This window comes from Haliaeetus leucocephalus, unplaced genomic scaffold (assembly GCF_000737465.1).
Source record: "Haliaeetus leucocephalus isolate CR32 unplaced genomic scaffold, Haliaeetus_leucocephalus-4.0 Scaffold871, whole genome shotgun sequence".
Taxonomy (NCBI): domain Eukaryota; kingdom Metazoa; phylum Chordata; class Aves; order Accipitriformes; family Accipitridae; genus Haliaeetus; species Haliaeetus leucocephalus.
In genome coordinates this window covers 3610070-3627075 of record NW_010973307.1, presented here as the reverse complement: position 1 = coordinate 3627075, position 17006 = coordinate 3610070, and the positions used below count along the sequence as shown (strand labels likewise).

General features: G+C 44.0%; 1 protein-coding gene across 3 annotated transcripts in view; it reads right to left on the bottom strand.

The window, feature by feature from the left end:
- Positions 1-2447: 2447 nt before the first annotated feature.
- Positions 2448-17006, bottom strand: part of KIF13B (kinesin family member 13B) — a 129357-nt gene continuing 114798 nt past the window's right edge. For all 3 annotated transcript variants that reach the window (XM_010583158.1, XM_010583159.1, XM_010583161.1), the window contains 3 exons: positions 12710-12772; positions 10133-11156; positions 2448-7491 (listed from right to left, as the gene is read on the bottom strand). In XM_010583158.1, coding sequence (XP_010581460.1) covers positions 7199-7491; positions 10133-11156; positions 12710-12772 — 1380 coding nt within the window. In that variant the 3' untranslated portion in view covers positions 2448-7198. The remainder of the gene's footprint in view (positions 7492-10132; positions 11157-12709; positions 12773-17006) is intronic.

Below are 17006 nucleotides of genomic sequence, written 5' to 3'. Positions count from 1 at the left end.
ATGTTGCCAAAGAGAAAAAACGTAACATGACCTGGGGAGGGACTTCCAGGGACGCCTTGCTGCCCTGAAACCTTGGTTGGGTTTCTCATCACCCCGAGGCCTTTTTGGCTGTCAGGGTTGGCAGTAGCAGGCTTCCCCGCAGCACTGACCTCGTACCTACAGCATAACCCCCCCGAACCCACAGCAAGGTAGAAAAGTCCCTGGAAGCCCCCCCAGCCCCACCACGCAGGGCCCCACCGTGCCGGGGCTCATTGACGTGCAAGGCAGCAGCAGGGAGACGAGGGCAGACGATTTTTCCGCCGTGCGCTGGCTCAGTTCTGGGATAAAAGATGTAGAGCCGGGCACGGCGCGGCTGCCAGACGCGGGTGGTCGGTTGTTTGGCAGCGCTCTGTGCCTTTGAACGAGGCTCGCGCATATCGAGAGGCTCCACTAAGCCCCCGCGGCAGGTCCCGTCGCGTCACCACGGCCGCTCCTTGGGCACCGGCGGGCGGTTTTAGCGCAAAGGGACAACCCGCAGCGTTGTCCCAAGCGGTTTGACCCGCGCCGCAAGCAGCGAGGTGGGCAGGCGGCAGCTCTGCCGAATAACGGGTGTTTGCTTGGTGTTCCAAGGGCCTGGGAGGGATGCTGCAACAGGAGGAATTTGTAATTTGTCTCTTTTTTTTTTAATCGGGGTTTTTTTTTAGTTTGCTGATTCACTTCCATTATATTAATTAGAGACATCGCTAATCTGAAAGAGACGCCCACCTGGCCTCTCAAGACTCTGCCCGGACCCCCGTCCGTGGCACAACCCAAAGGCAGACGCCTCCAGCGGTGTCAGAGCGAGGAGGCTGCGGCAGGGGGTCCCCAGGGCTGCGGTGGGACAACGCCAGGCAGATCGCCCAGATGGGGACATGTTTGGTTTGGGTTTTGCCTTTTTTTTTTTTTTTTTTTTTTTTTAATATATAAGAGCCAAAGCGTTTACACCCCAGACCCAGGCAATGCAACCGCAGTACTGGGCTTCCCACCCCCACATGTCACTGGTCCCTGCAGCAGGTACTGCAGGCAACAGGGCCACGTTTTTAGGCTGTAGGACACAAGTTGCCCCCACCATGAAGGAAATGAATTTGCAGTTTTCATTCCTCTATGCTGCAGCTCCCATCAATGGGGCAACGCCAGCAACTGCTGGGATCTTGTACTGCCGTGGGCAGCGATGCCTCCAGGAAGCACGAGGACATTTCTTCTTTTTCAGACAGTGGTTGGACAACCCCAAGACCATCTCATGGTTCTTAATCTGGACACCTAATCATAAAATAAATTATTTCTTCAGTCTTACCTCTTAGTTCTTGTTGCAAATTCAATAACGAGGACAGGCAGCGCTGGCAGCAGCTGCCGTCCCTTTCCCCTCATGGCTGGCCAATGTAAACCAATGCTGAGCTTGGAGCAGCCCCTCTTCTCATCCATTGCTTGCTGCGTCTGTACAATTTTGGGGAAATCAGGTAACACCAGGCTGTAATCACATTAAAGTAAGTGTTCAGCACTAAGTTCAGGCTGATCTGTTTTTCCAAAAGGAGCTATCCCCATCCCAGCTCCCTCCCCACTAACCAGGTTGTGGATTTTTAAGCAGTTTCCCTGCAAAATTTGCCCCATCCCAGCCAGCATCCACCTTCCCTGCCCCCAAAGAACTGGGGCCATTTGCCCAGTTTTGGGGGACTGCAAGCAGCTGGTTTTTAACAACCCATAAGGGGAACAGGAGCAGAGGGAAAAAAATAATCACTGCAGCGATTAAGGGCAGGGCCAGCAGCAACAACCCCTTGTCCTGTCTGAAGCCCACCAGCTGGAGAGCAAGGGGGAGCATGACCAGACCTCCATCTGCTTTTATTTAGCATAATGATAGGGAAAATGAGCATTAATAAAGCTTTCCCCTGGCTCAGCATAGCTCTGTGGACCCACGGCCGGTGACAAGGATTCCAAAACCTCAATGGCTGTTACCAAAGGGCTATCTTCCTGAGCATCAAAGAGGAGGGAAGGTAAAGCCGTGGGTTTCTGCTCATTGATGGGAAGGTCCCTAAATTGCAGGCAAGAGGGCAAAAGTCTGGTTTGAAACAGATCTCGGCACCCACGAGTGATGCTCCTCCATCACAGGGCTGCGAATGCATCTAAACATTTTGGTGATACGATCTGGATTAACAAAGCGCAGACTTACCGGCTCTAAAGAAGATGTTTATTTAGGTACTGCAGGCTGCATTGCATGTATAATACAATATAACAGTAATTTAGTATTGTACAGAAATAATTAAAAACTTTACAGCTCATTACAAAGTGTCTTTGGATTTTAGCTCATTTAAAGTACACCAATCGACACGTAATACCACAGTGTAAATAGCCACTCTTTATATACAGACCCACTACATTTACAGAAATCAACAGAAAGACGTGCTGGAAAAGACACAGCGGACGTTAGCGGTGGTGAAAAAGCAAAACGTACGCTGGCTGCAACGAGCACACTTGGGGCGCGCGGGGAGGAACGGCACTAGAGACAAGGATGTCTGAAGCGAGGCGGGAACACGCTGATTCACACCCTGCCGGTTATTGCTCGGAGCTCAGCTCCTGTATCGGCTTCAAAATCATTTTGGCAGGGGAAAGCGAGGGGGAGAGCAGCTGCCTTCTACCGAACAAAGGCACCGCTCCTGTTGAGCGGGTAAGGCCGGTGAAGGGGAAATGTCTTTAATGCATCTCTCCCGCTCCGCGCCAGGCACTCCTGACTCTGCCTGGGTTTAAGGAGCCCCAACCCACGTCCCCGCTCTCTCCGTTGCGGCATTCGGATGCCAGAGCCAGGACAAGGCTTAGCCAGGCTGCGCCAGGAGGCTCCGCCGCCGGCTGAACCCAGCCTAGCTGGGGACTCACAACAGACAGCGGCAGCCACGCGGTTCTTGGGGCTGAAAAATATGATGGTGGTTTAGGAGGAGGGTGGAGAGCGCAGAAACCAAAGCAAAGACGGATAAAGGAGACCTAGGAACAAGACACTTAACTGTGACCCAACTCAAGAGTATTTTGTAGTGTGACCAGCCTGCACCTTTACTTATCACAATCTTCCTTTCCTAAAAGCGAAGCAGGCTCGTCGCCGGTATGAAATCCAGCCCCTCGCTGCATTAGCTGCTGACCCAGGGATAAGGCACTGCAAAAACTGAACTTCTTGTGCAAAGAACTGGCAGTACCAGCGTAAGGACAACACAGGCATAAACACAGAAAAAACTCAACAGCTCCGTTATCGTACAAACAGGTCCGTACAACACCCAATCTCGTTTCGTACAGGTTTTCACGACTGATAGGTAGGAACAAGGCGCATTTCTTGGTTTGTAGGAGAGCAAAGAGGTTTCAAACATCCTGCCTCGTGGACGGCAGCAGGAAGCTTCCATCTCGACCACTGACAAAACTCTCTTCTTAAGGACTCGGGCAGTATTACCATGCAGAACTTGTTTCTATTCATTTTCCTCAACTAAACTACATCACTAAACAGCAAAGAGCCGAAGCCCTCAAACTGAAAAGGTATTGTTTTGGACATAGAGATCGAAACACCATGAGAGAGCTGAACATAACACAGGAAAAAGTCTTGGCTTGGTTTGTGAAAACCCCCAAAAGTCTCTCTGAAAAGCATCCTCTTGGCTGACCTGGAGCAAACGACACCACGCTTCAGAATCCCGCACCCTGTGCGGAGGAAGGGACCTGCAGAACTGCGGACACAGCTTTGGACCCTTACAGTTCCTACCCACCAACACAATTTTCTACACCCAGAATCCGAGACCCATCCACGGTTCAGGGATACAAAACACAAGCTTGCACCATCGGGCAGACGCAGGAGATTAGATACTCGCTACAAATTATAGTTCCTGCATTAAATATTCTTCTTCCCTGTATAAAGTGCATGAAAATCTTGGAAAATATGCATAGCTATTAACACGCCAGCCTCAGCTGCTGGGCAGTTCCAGTTAAGAGCACCTCCTCCTTTATGCCGAGCATAGAGTTTTTCTAATGTTATCAATAAAAAATACATATCTCTATTACCTTCATTATAGTTTTAAACTGTTTTCTGGTTAGTTGGCTTAGCTGGTGCAAAGTAACAGATGGCTTTGAGCAGAGGGATGTGCACTCACTGTGCCAAAATCTTGAAAAACATCTTTAGAAGAAACCTCATGTGACCAGGAAAGCTGAGGTGAGCAGGAGGGAGTTGGAGAAGTCCTCTAAGAACATCCTCACCGCCGAATTTGGGTTGTTTGGCTTTCTGGAGCTTGTGCCACATCAGGGTGATTCGGTTAGGGTGGCTTCATTTTGGGGGCAGGTGTCAGGGTGGAATTTGAGAAGAGGTTTAGTTTCAAAAGTCAAATGTGACAGTAAAAACCAAGAGAGCTATGAGTAAAATCCTTCCTCCACCAAAGTCAACAAGGCGCTCTGTTTACAGAGCCACTTCATCATGCTAAACATCCAGTGATGTTTGAAAACATACCAGCCATTTTTAAGATGTTTGCTTCCAGGACAAGTTATCCTAGAGGAGGCAGCAAGTATGTTCTATTCAAACCATGTTTCATACCCCTCTAAATACACATAGCACAGTTTTGTAACACAACCAAGGGTGGGTAGAAAAGGAAATCCACCCCGTATCAGCTGGTTGTAGGCTCTGACCACATGCCCCAGATGTGCAAACACTGCAATACGTCCTTACACGGTCAGAACTGTAGTACAAATACGGCCAGAGGAATTTATAGTGGGTAGCATAAATAGTGAACTATTAACCCAACTGCCTTCTGCTTGACCCTTTTACTCCTGCGACCTTGATACCTTTACACTGGTCCCACCGAACTCCAGTCTTCAGAGACAGCGGTGCAAGAAAAGAGGCTTCAAAAGGACTTGGACAGGTTCTTCCCTTCAGATCTCGCCCAAAGGGGCCACCTAGCAAACACCAAGAAGTTTTAAAGATATCCCTAAATGCAGTAAATGAAATGCTGAGACTAAAAAACACAGCTATTGGTTAGGGGGCTGTTTCACATTAGGTTAACTTTCTGCAGCACATCAGAACAAAGTGCAATTAGAAAAAACAGTAAAGATGGATTTTAGAAAACTTACAAGGCAGTATAAGAGGCATCATCTTAATTAGCAGGTGGTCTTTCATCAGCAAGACTTGTCATACCTCAAAACGAAACATCGTTTTATTGCATGAATCACATCTATAAAAACAGTCACAATTTTAAAAACCAGGATTTTAGCATCCGAATTCTTTGTTACTAAATTTCTCCCATCGTCTTGGCTTGAATGGACAGGAGGTTCGTGCAAAGGAAAAGGAGGAAAAACTGTACACTAAAAATATCTTTAAAAGCTGGTCTGTACATTTTATATTAAGATTTCTTTACGAAAATTTAGGAAACACTGAAACTAGTTACACAAAGCTGAAAGGATATACAAATCCCTGGCAGTACTATGCATGCTGCATTGTAACCCATCCTACTTATTTCTGCTACAGATTAGTTTCTATTTTAATTTTATTCCTTCTGCATAAATGATATTAATTACAGTAAATCAGCATAATTATCTCCTTCGCTAAGCATCCCTATCTCCTTTGATGACAATGTATCTTTCCCTTGGACCTCTGAACCAGATGGCTAAGGCACTTAGATACCCACGTGCAGCACGGGCAGCGACTAGATACATATTAAAGTTTAATCGTTAATTTAGCATCCTAAATATTCTCCATGTAGATGAAACGTCTATTGCTCAAGCTGTCCAATCCCCCTGTGATGACTAAACAAGATATAAACAGCTCAGAATATAAAAGTCTGTGGCCTTTCTTGATTCGTTAGAAAATGAGTGTGTGTACGTTGATATACGCACAGCTATATATACACACACATGCAGTAATACATAATTTGTGCCACAGGCAGTTAAAAACCAGCAAGGGTTACCAAAAATAAAATCACGTTTTATAAAAGCCAGCCCAAACCTCCCACTTTCAAGAGAGAGATTAGTTTTGGGGACGACTCTTCAGCTCTTCAGCCGGGTTTGCTTTCGCGTGCTGCTGGGACGGTTTAGCTGGCGACGGAGGCACCTCCTCTTTGGATTGACGCTTGGTATGGTGCTAGCAGAGCTCCTCTGTGCAACATCAGGCGGTGGATGATTGTAAAGCGCAAACATTTCATATTTTAAAATAATAAATAAAAATAAATAGACTGGATTAATCCCATTACAAGGATAGCAACCCTCTGCTCTCATAACTGGTAAAAATCCAAGTGTCTCCAGAGGTTGGGTGGGAACATCGAAGCACTTAAATGCTGATATCTCTGCAAAAATCCTCTTGGCCCACAGGGCAGAACCAAGAGAAGAAGGTCCTGCCACTTTGGGGCAAGTGAGACAGGGGATCCTATCATGGTGAGAGCACACATTAAACAGATGAGACAGCAAATTCGCTCAACTCCCCTCTTTCCTAGAACGAAGGGATCAAAAATATTACAGGGCAGGTGATGGGCCTTCTCCCATTCCCAACAAATCAGCTAGAAAGAGTGTGCTGATTTCCACAGAAGGAGAGATGGACAACAGGACAGTAATCAAGATGGGCACTGGTTCCAGTCACATAACCAGAGAGCTGTTGCTTTTTTAAATAAAGGGGGCTTGGGGGTTCTTTATTTCCAAATAAAGTTTTCCATTCACTTCTCTGCCTGTCTAGAATTATTATAACCTTGCCCTTTCACCACGTATTATGCGATACAGGCACAGCTCTTATGAAATTAGAACAGAATTGTTATTTTGGCGAGGTTTGGGGTTTTGGTTTTTTTTTTAGAACTGCCAGTCACACCGAGAGAAGCACTGGTGCATGGGTAGTATTTTGCAGCTATTGGAAAGCCATGCCATAATTTGAACAATTTACGTGTCTCTTCCTTCTCTGAAAGGTGGAAGAGAGCAGACCGTACACCCACCCACCGCCACCAGCTTTCACCAGCTGCCATCAGTCATACCCTGAAGCGTCACAATTTGTAACAGGAAACAAAGGACGTAGATCCAGCACCATGACAAGGCAAAGAATTAACATGTCAATCACCCAAAGCAGAGGAAAAAAACCTTCATTAGTGTTTGCCACAAACTAGAAGTTCACGTGGTTGGTTTTAGCTTCCCGAAGGTAGAAGCCCTGCTCCCCTGGCTGCGTTGCACAGTGTTTGCTGCGGTGGGTAGGGCTGTCTCAGTTTGCCCAGGATTTCCTGTTCTCCGCATTTTTCTGGCTCTTCTCCAGTCGCAGCGTCGATCCTCCTTCTGATTTCGCCAGGGCTGTGAGCGAAGCCAGGTTGGAGGCTGAACCGGAGAAGTTGCCACTCTTTCTGTTCTCGGCGGCGGCTCCTCCTTGCAACCTCAACCCGGTGCTCCGCCGCCTTGCTGGTCCCGTGGCCTTTTTAACTCTGCCTGGTTTCACAAGCAATCCGTAGCCTGGGTTGCATCTGAAATACTGCTTCCCTCCAATCGAGCCATCGTTCTTACCTTTGACAAGAAGAGAAAGAAAGATGATAGACAAAATGGCTTTTATTCTGTGCATATGGTGTGCTACAAGGAGGACACCAGAAGAAGAAAGCAAGAAGAAAATACGGAAAGGGAAAATGACTGTTCCCTATAAATACACTGTGAAGGTAAACACCCAGGAGGGGAGAGTACTATGGGCACTAGAGGACAAAGCTGGTACAAGAGCAAACAAACCTGAAGGTCGATACACTTACTGATATAAAGACAAGTCTTCCAACTCCCAGAGAAGTGGGAGTAGCCTTCCCAAAGGAGTGAAGATAAAAAGACATCAGCTGGTTTTATAGCTGAACTTGATAAAATTGAAAGATTAGAGGAAGCAGCTGCCTGCGACAGCAGAAGGCTGGACTTGATTCAGGTGGCTCCTAGCTGCGGGCTTGTGCTCCTGTGACACCAGTATAGTTCGCTGCTGAACACCAGCAAAGCCACTGCATGGAGACAGTTACTCTGAATGGGACACTCCACCTTATTCTTCCTCCCCGCTTGCTATTCAGGGGAATTCTTTCAGGGGAATTTCACCAAAAGCGTTAAATAATCAGTTCAGCAACAGATGCATTAGCAAACTACCAGGAAGGAAGGAAAAAAGGCATTTAAAAGAGCTTTTGGTTTTCCGAGTTGATGAGAGTCTGAAGTTGAGAAGAGTTACTGTTTCCGTGTCATAAAACCTCCACAGAACAGAAAATAATTTCTTTACGCTGATGCTGTTGAGACCTTTCTATTTCTCCCTTTAGATCATTTAAAATTCTCACGATCACTGTTCTGGGTACCGGGTCAGAGACCACTCGGGTCTGTAAAGGGAATGCGAAAAGATACAACAGCTCTTTAAATGACATAAGGTCACCCCTTCTGTTCTACGGGTGTTTCCTTCTCTCTACCACCGTTACCGTGTTGGGTTCAATATACCCTCATGTGGCTAAGGATGTGGACTTCTACCCGTTTGTAGTGTGACAAAGGTACAAGTTTGTGACTGTATTTCCCAAGTGAAGCTCCAGATGTGCTAGAAGCCTGTTATCCTCTAGCAAATCAGGGACTTAATCCTTGTGGAAACAGAAAGGAAAAAAAATATCCAGTAACACCAGCAGCTGAGTCCTCAACAGACCAAAAATCTCGTAGCCATTCAACTCTTCCATAGACAGTGAAGCTGATGCTTACTGGCTATGTGCAAACAGCTTAACAGAATTAGCACTGTGGACTAGAGTAGCCAGACAGGGAGGGAAGGTGACTTTCCAAAATCAAAATGAATCTGTAAATATATTATTTTAATTTTTTAAAAATAAGTCATGAATTCAGGACTGAGGATTGGCTCTACAACTTTCAAAGGGATTAGAGCTACAGTTTGCTTTCCAGGAATGCAGACTCCAGAGAGTTTTCTGAAACCAGCTGAAAACACACCATCCAGTTTAGCTTTTATGAGCACACCATGCGCAGGGAAGATAACTGCTCATTTAATGGGAGTTCTGGATCCTTGACACAGTTATTTATCTTGGTGAACGGCTCCAGTCCCAGGGAACTGTGCAGCAGAGACAAGCGTTAGGCAACTCCCTGGGACGTGCTGATTCACCCAACAGAGCCTGCACTGCAAGACTTGGAATGCTACAGCTTGGTTAAAAGGATTTAAATAAGGAGCTTTACGTGCCCTTGGTAAACCAAACCCTCTTACTATCAAAGGCAGCGGTATCTACTGCTTGTCTCTTGAATTTTCCACTAGCACACCCTGCCTTCCCCCAGTCCTGCCTACTCTTGGAGAAAATGAGTCCCATGAAAGTGGACATGAACCTGCAGAGGAAAGGAGTTAAGAAGCCTGGAGCTCCAGCAGAGAACAAATGCCAGCCATCATCTTTCTTTCATCTTGCGCTGAAGTCACTGTTTTCCCTGCATCATGATACAACAGCACATATGAACGAGCCCTCCCCAGGAACAGCACCCTAGTTTCCAAAAAGCATGTATTAGAGCCTAAATTCTGTGAAGTCTACAGTTGTACAGATAGGAGTAGTAGTCAGATAGGAATGACAAATAAGAAGCTGAAATAAACCTTAAATCATCTGTATGTCCTGGTGGTCATTGTATGATTATTTCCTACTGGTTTTCATACACATAGGTACACACACAAAAAAATAGTCTTTTGCAATTTTACAGCTTATTTTAAAATAGCTTGCGAGAGACTAGGTAACCTATAAAGAGACTTTGCAACTTATTTAGCCTAAATGTTCCTTTGCTCATTTGAATCCCACAACTCCTGTTGCACTTTGGACACCCTTATCCTCAGAGCAGAAGCCCAGGAGAACTCTTTGGACACAAAGCCCGTCTCCTGCAACTATACACTTACCGAGTTGCATTGTAAAAGCAATCCTGATTCCTACCTCCATTGTAAGAAGCCAATGAAATAACTGAAAGGGGACACAATTCAGTCAGAGGTCAGTGAGACCAGGTTTACAAAGGCAGACTGGAAAAAAATTACAGTAGGGAAAGATCTTTTATATTTCCCTTCTCGAAATACACCCAGTAATGGCTAATGAAACCCCCTTCATCAAAAAGCGGCATTAAAATGAACACCACAAATTCTGACATGCTGTCTGCTTTACACCCGGTCTAGATCATATTTTACCTGAAGGTAAATCCAGTTCAACACCAACCCATGTTCCCTCTTGAAAGTCTGTGGGCCCAATATATCTAACGGTGCCCGTCTTATTTGCGCCAACTGTGACATATTCTCCCTCCTTCAGCCACTCAGGAGTTTCATTGGCATCTTCAGAGTCAGAAGTCACCTCCAGTTTTTCTTCTGCCATCTCTGATCCATTATGGTTCTGTCCACGGGCAGTGGATGTGCTCTTTTCTCCTTCTTGCTGCTCTTCTGTGTTTAGTGAACATGTGGGATCTGTCCCCAGCATGCTTGTAAAAGACTTCAGCTCTGATGTCTTGACTTTCTGGATTTTGAAGGGGGAGGCTGCAATGCTAGGCTGGGACAATTGGTCAGGACGAATCTGTGGTTTGGGAAACTCCAGTTCTGAAGCCCCAGAAGCCACTTCTTTTTTCCTAGCTTGTCCTGCTGACTCCATTGATTGTTTAGATAACAACTCCTTCTTTGGAGTGGAGGTAGAAAGAAAGGTTTTTGCATCAGTGGCTACAGAGACATCATTTGCCTGCTCACTTGGAGTCACAGGAGATGTGCAAGATTTTGATTTCAAAGCATCATTTCCATTCACTTCAGTGCTGTCTTTAGGTCTTGTGTGAGCACTTTGAAGGCTAAAGGCGGGTAGACTCTCTCTCTTAGTACCGAGACAGCTTTCTGAAGAACTGTCCAAGCGCCCTGGCATGTCAGAAGAAGAGACCTGAGCCACAGTGGGAGCTGGGAAGTCACTCACTGCAGGCATTTGACCTCCTGGTTGAGCCACAGCATCACTTCCCGCTGCAAGGGCTTCAGAGAGGGTGGCTGTCGAGACACTATGAGAAAAGTACCCACTGGAGGCTTCACTCAGAGGACTTGGAGGTCCTTCCTGGCAGTCCTGCACCTGGGTATCTCCTGTGGGCTGCTGCAAAGGCACTTTGGGTGTCTTCTCCAGACTCTTGTCTGCCTCGGACATCTGCACTACAGTTTCAAATGGCTGTTTCCCTGCTTCTTCTTGGTTAATCTGAAACAGAAGAGGATAGGGACCGTGGAGCTCTGTTATCCACAATATCTGGGCTAAAAGGATACGCACAAGGCCTCTGGGTAGTACTAAGGCCTTCAGCTTATCTAAATCCCTGTGTAGCTGCAATCTCCAAAAGATGCAAGCTGATCCGAAGTCAGCTTTGCAAACCTGGTAGGATTGTCAGCTCATTTCTTCCATTAATAAGAAAAGTGTCAACTAAAAGAAATACGTTCCCCAATATTTACTGAAAAATTATTTATATTACAGGAATGGTCATTTGCTGTTTGAATAGCAGGATTTATATGAAATGTGAAACAGCCATGATCTATAAGTCTCTCACAGTTATTTGGCTTAACTCTCAGGATTGATAAATCATGCCTCTCCAACTAAACTGTCATTTATGTCCCCGTTCCCAAATGCCATTCCCACCTCAATGCCGCCAGCACCACACACTTTCAGAGTATGAAATTAACTGCACCTCATGAGATTAACAGCCCATTTTAGTGATGTATTTCTTGGCTGTAAAGTTTACTAAATCTGATAGATCAATATCTTTTGCCAGCACATGTACTCTAAAAGATTAGGATGTCTCTAAATCTCTTTGGGAGGGAGGGAGGAGGCTGCTAATATGAAGGGGGGGAAAAAAAGTGGTTGGAGGACAGCAGATTTGTACATATTCTGTCTTAACTCTCAGGTGTACATCTTTGTTTACCGTTCAAAATTTTGTGGTTTATCCCATCTAGTGGTTAAGTGTCCCAAACTACAGGATTTTCACCTTATTCTGAAGTGCCTTTTCCACTAGCAATGTAAGTGGCGTTTGAAGAAAGAGAGATTTGATTGAATTACAGGAATTTCAGAACTAAAGGCTAGCTTGCTATTGCTAAGCGAAATGTAATACAGAAAAGTTTTTTGAAGTATTGCTGCGGATTAAAGACATATTTTTAGCTTTTCTATGGAGAGGATGGTGTACATGTGGACTCTGGGAGCTCTGCTCTTGTTTTGGGTTTTCCCTTTTAAGCATTCAGATAACACACATTTTGCTAAGACAATAAAAGCGCAGTGGGAGAAAGCTGATTTGCTATTCATAAGACTGAAGTTCTGCTGAACTGTGGGAGATCATAGGGTCTATTTTCTCTCCAGCTTAGCAAGAGCCTTTTTTTCACACCGATACCATGAATTGGCTTGAAATGTAAAATTGAGAATTAAGCTCAACACTCAGAATAACAGACACGTTCTGTTTATAGAAAGCATCAGAGCCTAGCAATTTGCCTTTTAAAGCACCAAAACAGCTAAATTTCAGCTAGTTAACTGCTAATGCAATCATATGATTGACCAGGCTTTCAAATATAAATGTGTAACTAGCGATATAAGGGGAGATTTTACCAGGACCCAAGAAAACACAGCAACACACACTGCATTTGTTGTCTCACAGTGAAGCAACAGTAGAAGCACAACAGGTTTTAAGTAGCTAACCCAGCAGTTGCTTTTGCCACCTCTGGTTTCCAGGGATGTGAATATGAAAATTGTATCATCACATCCTGGGACGTGCTCACCTGTTTTATCTTTGCAGCACTGGCATCAATACTGGCAGACTGAACCATAATTCGTGGGACGGCCTGCAGGAATGAAAAAAAACAGAGCATCGTTCACTTAAAGGATTAAATATTGTCAAACTGGTGAACATTAAAACTTACATTTGAAATTTTGGAATCACAAACAAACCTTTGTCACAAAAGGATGGAGCATTGCTGTTTTATTGCATTGTGATGACATACTCCAAAGAGGTAAAAACCTGAACCGAGGCATCCCCAAATTTTAACAGATAAGCAGCTACGTGTACAAATTCATAGTGTACAAAGTTTTCTTTTATGCAAAGACAGACTGCTGAGCAACCAGATGACAAAGGGATCTGAGGTCATGCTGGTCTGGCTAGTGAAATCCTCAGCTTCAGTCCATCTCCAAAACTCTTTCTCCATCTCCAGTATCTTAATTCAGTTTAGCTTTTAACATTGTTCGCTTTAACTCAAAAAGGAAGCCAGAAACAAGATCTGTGCATCCTCTTTTCAAAGAGGGCATCGCCACTGCCTGCTAGAGTGAAGACTACACATGCCATTTGCTAATCACAATATACTGGTCCTGTGCCAGAAGAACCACTTCTGTGTTTCAACAGTATCTTCTCTTCTATCGCATGGGGCTTGATATGAACATATTGACAATAAATGTCCCTCACTTGCTCCGTATTCAGGTTTTTGTGTTGAAGTTTTGAAATAATCACTCTCCTAAGACTATAACAGCAAATTGTGACACTTGACTATAAATCTTAGGCTAAGCTGTCAGCTTGGGCTGTCACGCACTGTTGACACAGGAGGGAAAGGGACCACCAGTTCAATGGAGAACCTTGGGAAAGGGAAGCATGAAGAAAAGGAGAGAGGAGAAAATAGCAGAAACATCCCTCTTCAGCGCTGTTAAATAACATACTGCAAGTGCAGGCTCATACTTTCAGGGAAAGAGCTCTTTAAGGGCAACTTATTATACAATTTGGGAGCGGTCTGCTTTTTTTCTTTTTTCTCCAAGGGACTTGAGAACTCCTTCTGTAGAAATAAGCAGGCAGTGCTCATCTCCGAGACAGCTATTTCCCGAATTCAACAATCTGTTTAAAGAACTGAAACTTTCCAGCTGAAGAGTAAAGTACTTTTCTCTTGCATCCCTTCTAAGTACAGTAAAGCAGGAATATGACTAATCCTGCCCCAAAAGAAATAAACATGGGAGAAAAGAACAGCTATTATTTATACAGATTGTCAGGGACTAAATAAAAACATGGTTGTTCAAGGTAAAAAATAAAAAGACAAAAGACAGACAAAAACCCCAACAGGTTCACAGTGGACCAAAATAATTTTTTTTAACACATTAAACCTTCGGTTCAATAAAAGAAAGCAGAAAAGGAGGGGTTTGCTTGTCATTAAACCTGCTAATGGAAAGTACACCACTGAAGTGGGGTTCAGAGCAAACTGGCTCTATTTTGGGTGCACAAGGTATTAGCATCTTGAGATCCTTACTAGGACATGCACTGGGGCTCCAGGAAGCAGATGGTGACCCGAATCAGAACAAATCAATGAAGCCTAAAAATAAACACATCTTTAGGGCTCATGATCCAGTGGTTTTTCAGATACCTCGTACTCCAGAACTTCAGTTTCCTTTGGAATAAAGTGGCAATGTTTTAAGACAAAAGTATTAACCTGAGAATGACTGTAGTACTGACTTGTGGCCGAGTCCAGAGATAGCTTAGAGCAATGAGGTGTGTGAGTACTCTGACTCGTCCTAAGTATTAACTCAGGCATGCAAGGATAACTTGATTGTCCTAGCAGCCAAGTGTTTCACTTTAACAAAGACTAGAGAACAGAGGGATTAACTTTCTTATGAGAAAACTCTGCAAATTTTAGGTTTAATAGAAGCTTATCACGGTGTTAAAGGGAGCAGAGTATTTGGCAGAACACTTACTCTCTCCTCTTCAACCACCTCTGAACCAGGGGTTGGTCCATCTTGGGACTGCAAAGCCAAGCTATTAAATATCACCTTTTAATAAAAACCAACCAACCAACCAACCAAAAAACCAACCCCCCCCCCCCCGTAGTTACAAGGCATTAGGGCTAATCCCTAGGCAGGCACTTACATAGCACTTTAAACCTTTTGCAGAGATGCAGCTGAACCTCAGTGAGAAGCCAAGGCTCTTGAATTCAAATTATTCTAGTTAAATATCTCCATGCTCCAATGCTAAAAGCACTGCATTTTGGCATCTCAGAAAGGTTGTGCAAAGGAAAGACACTGTCCTTGTTGCTTCCACACTACTGTTTGTGATCTGATATAGGAGGGGAAACAACCTTTTTCAGCAGACCTTGTATCAGGAGCTAAAGCCAGTGCCAGGCTCTCACACTGGCACCATAATACAATTTGATCTTTTTGTCCCATTTTCTCCCAGTATATATGCTGTCTCTGGGCAGTGCTTTGAGGTCTAGCATTATTATCCAGAGATAAGCACTCAGAACTGGAATAAGAAAAAGTATTTAAAGATATTTCTCAGTTCCTTTGATTTCCTTTTCTCCCTTTAAAACAAACACACAGAGGGAAGTGTTTGTTTCGGTTTTTTATCTCTCAAAAACCTTCAGTCTTACAGCCTGTAAATCCATGAAATCAAAAAATCCAGTTGATATCAAATAGCAAAAGAAAGAGAACCGTTACACTTTAATCATTCCTCATCAAGTTCTCCTCCTGAAAGGATGACAAATCTCAAAACTACAATAACTTTGCCAAGCACTGTTTAGAAAAACATGGAGAAAAAAGCAATTATGAGAAGTGGCACTTGCCCAACTTTGGTGTTGACAAGAAACAGATGGGCAGAAACACCCTCACTGGGGTAGTAAGGGTACTAAAACAAATCTTTGTTATGAAATGTAGTCAAGTTACTTGGGGGGCATACTGAAAACAATGTGTTTGACTATCTGTGAAGACATTTACTGGATGAAAAGTATTCCTGAATCGAGAGCCAAATTCTGTCGTTAAATGTTTGTAGATAGCGACTGCTAAACTAGACATATATATTTACCCAATGGCAAAACATGACCCTTTTACAGTGATAATTTTTGGCACAATTTCTTCAACCCAGATCACAAAATATGGAGTAAAAGAGAACATAAAAGCAATTCACTTTAAAGTGTCTCTGAATCTTTGTAGAACAAAAATTGTCTTTTTCCTGAGAGCTGCTACTCTGTGCAGTGAGTGTATAAGAATTTCTAGGAGTGCGTATTTTCTGGTCAGATGAGAGGTCAGTTTGCACATGCTTTGAGGTGACCAAAAGCCATGTAAGTTACTAGTGGTTAGCGTAATCTGGAGACCTACCTGGTATGTTGGTGAGCTTGAACAGACAAAGCAAATGTGTATCTCACCCCACTTACAGAGGCACCAAAATGAATCCTAAACGAACTCTTTTTATACCATTTATTACATATATATAATGGCAGTCTCTTCAATGAGCTCAGAAAAACACATTTGGTATTTCTATGTCGTTAAACATTTTGTAAAATGCCTCTGACAATGATGACTGATGACTTCAGTACAAAGCCTTTTGCTTCACGTCACTGGATGAAAATCCTTCAATGTTAACACCCAATAAGCAGAAAGTTCAGTGGCAGTTAAGAGAACAGACTGGGCCAGCGTGTACAAGAATTATCCTCCCAGCTCCACAAATGGTCTAGCCAAGGTTATAGCTGATGCAATCCTAAAAGGGCATTATCAGAAAACTTCCATTGCTCTTGTCTATGCTTTACCATCCGCAGATAGGAACGACTGAGCTCAAGGACTGTCACACTGACAGCACTATGCTCACATCACCATTTAAAAGGAGCTTTTGGAAACTTCTGCAGCAGGGCATAACAGTTGCTTCATTAAATGTAGATTTAAATCAGTTTTGAGCACACGGGATAAAATACTTTCACAAGACATACACAGCAATGCAGTAAGAATTCTGAATCCCCTAGTACATAGCCAAAAAAGTTGAATCCATTTTAAAAAGGTCCCCCCCAACAATATTCCTCTCTGCCCTCAATTTTAAAATCATTTTAAAGTCATTAATCATTCAAATAGAAAATCTCCTGCATTCCAAAAGGAGATCTGAAACCCAGCACAAGTTAGTTTGTTGGGTTTTTTTGGTGTTTGTTTGTTTTCTTCTCTAAAGACACTGTGCATTTAACTATTAACCCAAACAAACCCCTCTTATTCCACCTTCCATATGTGGAACATTTCAGCCTATAATAACACTTCTGAATTCCACATTTCTAATATACTTTATGCAAAATT